The sequence below is a fragment of the Oncorhynchus masou genome, chromosome 20 (assembly GCF_036934945.1).
Source record: "Oncorhynchus masou masou isolate Uvic2021 chromosome 20, UVic_Omas_1.1, whole genome shotgun sequence".
Lineage (NCBI taxonomy): Eukaryota > Metazoa > Chordata > Actinopteri > Salmoniformes > Salmonidae > Oncorhynchus > Oncorhynchus masou.
In genome coordinates, this window is record NC_088231.1 from 10869382 (window position 1) to 10878354 (window position 8973).

Consider the following 8973-nt stretch of genomic DNA (forward strand, 5'->3'; position numbering starts at 1 on the left):
AGCTGTTCAAGATACTATTTAGAGCTGAGCGATATATCGACTTAATTCTACGTTTTTTTTATGTATGCTTGTTCTCATGTTGCATGTTTGGTCTCGTCGCCTTCGCTCCTCTGTGCTGTGTGCACCTTCCCATTTAGCCTACACCAGAGATTTGTATATAATGACGAGATGCACGTCTCCGTCCAAATAATGGGAGTCATTGTCACAAAGGGCGCAAGGCAGTCGACAAACCCCAAAATAAGCCCATAGAAACACATTGGCCGTATTTTGGCCTGTTCCTCGTTGGTTTACACGCACACCAAACCTCTTCCCTGCCTTTCACGTTAACAAAGTTGAAAGATCACATCTTTCTCTCTGACAAGCGAGTTCAACTCTCCAATTGCCTAAATACACTGGAGTTGCTTACCAAGACGACATGAAATGTTCCTGAGTGGCCAAGTTACAGTTTTGACTTAAATCAGCTTGAAAATACTTGAAAATGGCTATATAGCAATGATTAACAACCAACTTGACAGAGCTTGAAGAATTTAGAAAACAATAATGAGCAAATATTGTACAATCCAGGTGTGCAAAGTTCTTAGACTTACACAGAAAGACTCACAGCTGTAAACGCTGCCAAAGGTGATTCTACAATGTATTGACTCAGGGGGTTGAATACTTATCTAATCAAGATATATTATTGTTTATCTTCTATTTATTAAAAAAGTTAGCATTTTTATTCCACTTTGACCGAGTATTTTGTGAGATCGTTGACAAATAATGATAATTATCCATTTGAATCCCACTTTGTAACACATAATGTGTAAAAAGTCAAGGAGTGTGAATACTTTCTGAAGGCTCTGTAGCTCAATATTTGAATGATTAATGAATGATTTTGTTCATCTTCATCAAGGGTGATGATAATTATGGAGGTGACTGTACATATACAGAACATAATATAGGCCCTTCAAACTCAAGTCTGGACCTCGAAGCCAGTTCCAATGTGCTTTGTCATTGTTACCCTCTAAATCAGGGACTAATTTAGACCTGGGACACCAAGTGTGTGCAATTAATTATCTGGTAAACAGAAAACCAGCAGGCTCCGGGTCCTCATAGAGTAAGAGTTCAAGAGCGACAGCCTTTAAAAAGCAATGAATCCCTTTGAAAACGAGTCAGAAACTACAAAGTGTAAATAGGATGATTTTGGTCATAGAGTCAGTCTCTTCTAAAAACGGAGTTTGGAACATCCGTGCATCACAAAGGGTAAATGAAGGTTGGGTTTTGATTTGACAATGTCCATTTGCTCACTAACATGGGGTGAACATCTGCAGTGGCTGCGCTCTATCCAATAGCATAGACAGTGAGACAGACCTGTCCATCAGCTCCTTAGATGTAAAATTGTGCAACTAAAACCACCAACGGCAAAAACATCAAAATGAATTAAAGATTTTAGTTATCTTAGTTAGATTCATTATGGGGATTTTGAGGAAGTGAAATAGGATCCTGCGTCTACAGTGTTTCATGGGGGCTAATCATTAACCAAATGCGGAATCGGTGAGGAAACACACCCCTAAGACTGGAATCTCGTTTTTTTAATGAACAACAGATAAACACACGTGTCAATCAGCTTGTTCAGTGGCTCTATAAATACCGCTGATGTTGGGTGTTAATATTAATATTTACCTTACTGAGGTGATGTAGATGGAATAGAGTAATTATATTATTTTCTACTCTATTCCTGTTAACACACTGTACTTTCTAAACAAGTCTGCTCTCAGCTTGAAAGATACTGACCATGAATATGAGATTTGATGTGTCATGTAATAAGCAGTAACGTAATTCAAAGAACAGCGCGCATACGTTTTTCATTTAAAGACGCCATTTTGAGCCATGACGCCGACCAATTAGATCCGTTCTCTTCCGCGTAAACGGAAATGAACATTGACCAACAACAATTTCGTACCTTAGTGTTTTTATTGTTGTTATTTAGACGTTTATTAACACCCTGGAACTCAGAATATGACTAATTTAACTGCATAAACCTCACATACGTACACCCAGGTAGTATATAATTCGCGTTGGAGACAGAACTTGGTTGGTAGATAGTAATGCTAGGTAACGTAGCTGCTAACAATGGCTAAATGTATGGTTTTTCACACTCAAATAGCCTCCATTATGGAGGTGCTAGCGAATGCAGCCGTGGCAGAGATCTGTAAACTCGTCGACGACGACTATGCAGTGTTTCGTTTGGAAATAACTCAAAGCCAGAAAGAAAACAGGACATTGCAGAGGAAACTACAGCTACTTGAACTGAAGGTGGCACGGGAGCGCGCAGAGAGGACAACTCGAGAGCGCGCCCTAGCTAGTCGTCCCAGTAGTGTCAAAATCCTCGACCGATACAGAGGAATGGCAAGAGGTACATTTTGATTTTGCAGAAGGCCGAGGCTCTGGGGCCTGTCGCCCCGTTCCCCTCTGTTCTTGTGTTCAGATGTGTTACCCAGAATTGGTTCTTGGTCAGTTTTTGGATTGTATGCTATACTTCACCATCTTGCATAATTATTTTATTTTACTGAGCAGGTCAATTAAAAACAAATTCTTCTTGCACAAAGATGCAATACTATATTCTAATCAGATTCTTGATTTACTGAATTTACTATTGTTATAATAAATTAAAATAATGCATGCATGGAACATAATCAATCCATCAATAAATAGTATATCTAGATGTTATGATAAGTGTTACCTTCGATCCTCCTTGCCAATTGTAGATATTGTCAATAGTGTACAATATAGCGTTAAGCTTGGACAGTACCTAATTTAACTACCTCTTTTCCCCCAATCACTGTCTTAGGTGATGGACATCTCACTGGAGGCCACAGGAGCTTTGTGAAGCCAGTAGGACACAACGTGTGGAGAGATGACCAACCAATAGCTATAGATGAGGGCAGTGGAACCTCCACCCAGCATGTTATCGTGAAAGCGGTTAGTGTAATAGTGTAACATAAAAAATTACAATAAATCAAATGTGGCCCGTTTGTTTCAAAGGCTCCCCTCAGCTATTCACTTGCTTACATGTACATCCTGATTTATCTGCCATAAGGGAGCTTGTGGGACTTCCCTATGACATTGTTATCTAATTCTACTCATGTACCGGTAATAATCTCTCTTCTTGTGTCAGTCTGCAGATGCAGAGGCTGCAGGTCCTGGGTTCAAGCTGGAAATGTATGAAGGAAAGGAGGCCCCACCGCACAGCAGAGACATCCAGGCTGGAGTGCTTGCTGTAGCCACAGAGGACCCCACCCTCGCCCCAGCACTGGAGGTCAGTGGAACGCTGAACACCGTCCTCAAGTCAGAGACAGACACCGAGACTTTAACGGTGCTGGAGCGACTGGGCTGTCCTCCTGCTCCCCGCACAGAGTATATAGTTTATGGGAGCCCGAGGACGGCTCTGTTCCATCAGGACTCAGGTGATGCGTTACAGACTGGCAATGATCCATCCTGTTCATACGCTACAGAGATGATACCTGGTGACATGCCTGTGGGCTTAGATACACAGACTAATTCAATGAGAGGGGACTGGAACCGGTACAGTAGTAGTGTCTACTCTGAAATGTGTCTAGATAAGAAAGGGGAGGGTCTGGTCATAGATGAGGTGACTGTGAAAGTGGAGGGTGACACCCCTCTGACATGGAATGCAGATGAGACTCACTTAGGAGAAGGACACTCTCAGGAAAACAAGAGTGACTTCTTAGACTACAGGGAAAGCTTAGAGCCAAATCCAAATATTGCAACCCACTCCCCTTTACACACGCTCAAGGAACGCGACCCAGTGTCCACGTCTATGGCACCTTCCGATTCACACAACCATGCCCTTATCAATCAGGTATTGAACTCGAACGACAGGTCTAGAGCCCAGGGAGGGGGAGCAACATCAGGTGTTAATAAGGAGAAACGGTTCTTCTGCATGTTCTGTAACAAAGGCTTCAACTGCCCTCAGAAGGTGGAGATCCACCAGAGGGTCCACATAGGGGTGAAACCCTTCAGCTGTACCCAGTGTCACATGCGCTTCTCCCTGGCTTGGAACCTGAAGATCCACCAGAGGGTCCACACAGGGGAGAAACCTTACAGCTGTACCCAGTGTCACATGCTCTTCTCCCACTCGTCCAGCCTGAAGAGGCACCAGAGGATCCACACAGGGAAGAAACAATTCAGCTGCCCCTAGTGTGGGAAGACATTCTCCCACCAGAACCAGCTGATGATGGACTTGAAGTTTCACACTGGAGAAAGGTTGTTTGCCTGTATGCACTGCGGGAAGAGGTTCTCAGAGAGGAGCTACCTCAGGATACATAAGCTGAAAAAACATTTGACTGTATAATATAGAAAGTAACCATTCCACTCGATAGCTTCTGACATTTAGATCAAACCCTGCATTAAAGACATACATTTTCATTTGGAATAACAAGAGTAACAGATTTCAGTATATTATATTCCTGTGTAGAATATTGCATTGAGACAGTGGCCATGTCCAAATACCCATACTAGCGTACGACATACTTAAACTGCATACTAATTTTGGCATTGGATCTAGCAGAATTCACTCACCTTTTCCCACTCACGTGTTTGACAACAGCTGATCATCAGATAAATGAATGCTCTGTACCAAAATGAACGAATGGCGTGAGTCTACGTAATCACACAATAGATGATGCATTCAGTGTACTATTTTCAACATTTCATATACTATAGAATTTTATTTTTCAGCATACTATTTAGTAGGCTACTATGGGTATTTGGACACGGGCATTGTGTGATTTAAGGCATATAAGCCTAAATAGTCTGTTACATATTGTGTTTGTACTGTGTAGGATATATGATGTTCACAAATGCCTATTTCATTACTTACATTCAACTACTTGATTTTTTTCCCCCCAAGACACTTTTCAATGAGAAAAATAATGCAGTTTGTCAAGTTCATGCAGATTTTTTGTTGAGACTTTTTGGGGTCATGCGCTTATCCAGAGCGACTTACAATTTTTGCATTCATCTTAAGAAAGCTGGGTGAGACAACCACAACACAGTCGTAGCAAGTACATTTCTCCTCACTAAAGTACTTATCAGCAACGTTCGGGCAGACACTCTTCTGTCTTAGCTTCAGGGGGAAGCTGGTTCCACCATTGGGGTGCCAGGACAGAGAAGAGCTTTGACTGGTCTGAGTGGGGGCTGATCCCTCATAGGGGTGGGAGGACCAAGAGACAAGAGGAGGCAGAACAGAATGCTCGGGTTGGGGTGTTGGGTTTGAGCATAGCCTGAAGGTAGGAAAGGGCAGTTCCCCTTGCTGCTCTGTAGTCAAGCACCATGGTCTTGTAGTGGATGCAAGCTTTGCCTGGAAGCCAGTGGAGTATGCTGAGGAGTGGGGTGACATGGAAGAGTTTAGGAAGGTTGAACACCAGGTGTGCTGCGGCATTTTGTAACAGTATTTTTATTGGAATTTCACAATTCTCACCCATATTAAGAGATACAACAACATAGACAAAGCACACAAAAAACAAAAACGGCACTCACTTACACATACCTACGCATATATATATATATACATATATATACATACACACACATACATATACATACACGTACACACATGCATATACACATACACAAATACATACATACCACACACACCCATACATACGTACACCATTTTCCTCTTCCCGCTCGGTGCTTCTCTCACCCCATCCCCATCATTGCGTCTCTCAATACATACATTTTAAACAAACTTAAAAACAGAAATTAAACAAAAAAGCTCAGTTTAAATCAAGAAGTTAGGTTCCACACATGGAACGTACAGTGTAGTTCTGAAATACATAGATCCCCGCCATTCTGAGAGAATCCTTGCAGCATAATAGCTGATACCTCAGGTTCTAGGTAATTTAGATAAGGTTCCCATAATTTGTAGAACTGGTCTGTTTTAGAATGCAATGTACATGGCAGATATTCCAGAGGCACCCATTCAAATAGTATCTTATGCCAATCTTTAATAGAAGGAACCTTATCACTAATCCACTGTAAAATTATGTTTTTCCTCGCTGCGAAGGTAAGGATGTTGTAAAGCCTTCTTTTACCCACAGAAGTAACATGCCTACTAGGGAGACCTAACGGTAAAGAAACTGGGTCCAATTCTAGATCAACCTGTAGGATCTTTTCAATTTCTTGTAGAACACCAGACCAGTATCTTTGTATTTTGGTACATGACCATAAACAATGTGTTAGGGTTACTGTATCAGTTTTGCATTTAAGACACTGAGGGGAAGAGGAAGTGGGGCTAAAAGCATGTCTGCGATTTGGGGATATGTGCAATCTGTGTATTATTCTTAATTGGATTGCTCTAGTACGATTACATATAGATATTGTTTTTGCATATCTCTAAATGTCCTCCCACATCTCTTCGTCAATAGTAACAGACAATTCTTTCTCCCACACTTGTTTCAATGACTTTAAAGTATGGGTTGTTAAGGATTGGGGTAAGAGCAGAGGTTAGTTTGGACCTTCCCAGGAAACGTTGAACTGACCTCCATACTTTGAGTGTGTTCAGTGTAACGGGATTATTGCAGTGATCTTCTACAGACTTGAAACCTATGATAAATAAAATATCCTGTAAGGGGTATTTTGAAAGAGAAGTCTCAATGTCTAACCAAATAGAGGAGTCATCATTTGTGATCCAGTCAGAAATATAACAAAGGTGGGCACACCATTGATAGAACCTGATATTGGGCAGGTCCAAGCAGCCCATAGAACTTGGCAGCTGCAATATTGCCATCTTAAGTCTTGGCTTGCGTTTACTCCATATAAAGGAACTTAGCCATCCATTTACATCCTTTATTACCTTATTGGAGAGTAATACTGGGATCATTTGGATTGGGTAAAGTAGTCTAGGTAAAATGTTCATTTTCAAGAGGGATATTCTACCCAACCAAGAAATAGGGAGAGAGTTCCAGCACTCCAGATCCTGTCTTATTGTATCAAACAAGGGAACAAAATTGGCTTTGTACATTTGCTGGAATTTAGGAGTTACAAATATACCCAGATACATGAAACCTGAGAGAGACCATTTAAAAGGGAAGGGGGGAGAAGTATTAGGTACAGAGTGTAGCCTACCAAGTGGCATAGCCTCTGACTTAGTTAGGTTAATCTTGTGGCCTGAGAATTCGCAGAATAATTCAATAATATTAATAAGAGATGTAATTGAAGTCTCAACTAGAGGTGAATATCAGGACATCATCAGCATACAAGCTTATTTTATGGTGAACATCACCAATGAGCAGCCCCTGTATAGCAGGCGTTACCCTGATGGCCCCGGCCAGTGATTCCATAACGAGTGCAAAGAGGAGAGGGGATAAAGGACAGCCCTGTCTGGTACCTCTGTGTATAGAGAAGCTATTTGACCTTAGCCCATTAGTAAGGACAGCAGCCCGAGGATCATCATATAAAACTTTCACCCATTTTATAAAGTTGTCCCCGAGACCAAATTTATTTAGAGCAAATAATAGGTAAGACCTCTCCACACGATCAAATGCTTTCTCAGCATCTAGGGAGAGCACAAGACCATCCATAGCACTTCTTTGGTAGGCTTGAATTACATTAAGAAGCCACCTGACATTGTTGCATGACTTACGGCCCTTAATGAAGCCAGTTTGGTCTCCTTTCACAATTAGTGGCAGTGAGTCCTCTAATCTTGTGGCTAGAATTTTAGAAAGCAATTTTCTATCCACATTCAGAAGGGAAATTGGTCTGTACGAGGAACAAGACTCTGGACATTTTCCCTTTTTGAGAATAAGTGAAATGTTTGCTTCTCTCAGCGTTTGAGGGAGCTGATCATTTGAAAATGAGTGGTTAAACATATCACGCAATGGCTCAAGGATCAGGCCATGGAACTCTTTATAGAACTCACTACAAAACCCGTCTGGTCCTGGGGCCTTACCATTTTGCAGATTCTTAATTGCGAACATTATCTCTTCCTTGGTAATAGGGGCATTAAGGAGAGACCTCTGTTCTTCGGAGATAGTAGGGAGATCAATCTTACAAAATAAGTTCTCCATTAATTTGGGTGCATCCTTTGGCAGTTCTGGGGCATAAAGGTTTGTATAAAATTTCTTAAATTAGTCACTTATCAATTTATTTTCATATAAATGATTACCATCAGAATCAGTAATAGTAGCGATTGACTGAGAGTCAGCTCTCTTTTTAGCTAGGTATGCCAAGTACTTTCCTGGCTTATCGCCATGTTCATATAGCTTTTGCCTGACAAATCTCATTTTCTTTTCAGCGTCCTGTGTTAGGAGAGTCGAACGTTGATCTAATGACTGATATTTCCTTTAATAGGACAGGAGTGGGAGTTAATGTAGTCCTTCTCTTTAGTTCCTAATTCACCCTCTAACATGTTTTGCTTTTCATGCTTTTTCCGTCTCTTAGTAGCTGTGTATGACATAATCAGACCCCTGGCATACGCTTTACAGGTCTCCCAAAGGAGCGAGGGGTTATCTGTTAATTGAGAGTTAGAGAAAAATGCTTTAAACTCTGTAATAAAATGTGTTGTGAATGTATGGTCTTTAAGAATGGTTGTATTCAACCTCCAATGTCTTGACTGATTGAATGCCCCGTTGAGTTTTATGTCCAGGATCACCTCAGCATGATCAGATATGACTATGCTTCCTATCCCAGCGGATAAAACAGACTGCAAAGACGTCCTGGGCATAAAAAAGTAATCTATTCTAGTCTGACATCCATAAGGTGCAGAGAAAAAAGTGAACTCTCTGTTGGAGGGATGAAAAGCTCTCCAGACATCCGCATACCCCAGATCATCACAAATAGCTTTAAGTGACTTTGCTAGAGGAGAGAGTGAAGCTATACCGCTGGGAAACTTATCAATAAGGGGGTTCAACAAGCAGTTAAAATCTCCTCCAACCACTGTAGTGTCCGAGTTTAATTCTGAAAGGTCTA

At 41.3% G+C, this 8973-nt stretch overlaps 1 protein-coding gene across 1 annotated transcript; it reads left to right on the forward strand.

Annotated features, from left to right (window-relative positions):
• The first annotated feature begins 1897 nt into the window (after positions 1 to 1897).
• On the forward strand, positions 1898 to 8576 carry LOC135506965 (zinc finger protein 329-like). Its single transcript, XM_064926406.1, has 3 exons — positions 1898 to 2395; positions 2831 to 2961; positions 3158 to 8576. The coding sequence occupies exons 1-3, from the start codon at positions 2113 to 2115 to the stop codon at positions 4199 to 4201; spliced, it is 1458 nt and encodes a 485-aa protein (XP_064782478.1). The 5' UTR covers positions 1898 to 2112; the 3' UTR covers positions 4202 to 8576.
• Positions 8577 to 8973: the final 397 nt, after the last annotated feature.

Excerpts from the sequence above, each read along its gene's own strand:
- LOC135506965 (XM_064926406.1), top strand. The coding sequence starts at position 2,113 with ATGGCTAAATGTATGGTTTTTCACACTCAAATAGCCTCCATTATGGAG. Across the intron at positions 2,396-2,830 it reads ATACAGAGGAATGGCAAGAG|GTGATGGACATCTCACTGGA; the intron begins GTACATTTTGAT and ends TCACTGTCTTAG. Across the intron at positions 2,962-3,157 it reads AGCATGTTATCGTGAAAGCG|TCTGCAGATGCAGAGGCTGC; the intron begins GTTAGTGTAATA and ends TTCTTGTGTCAG.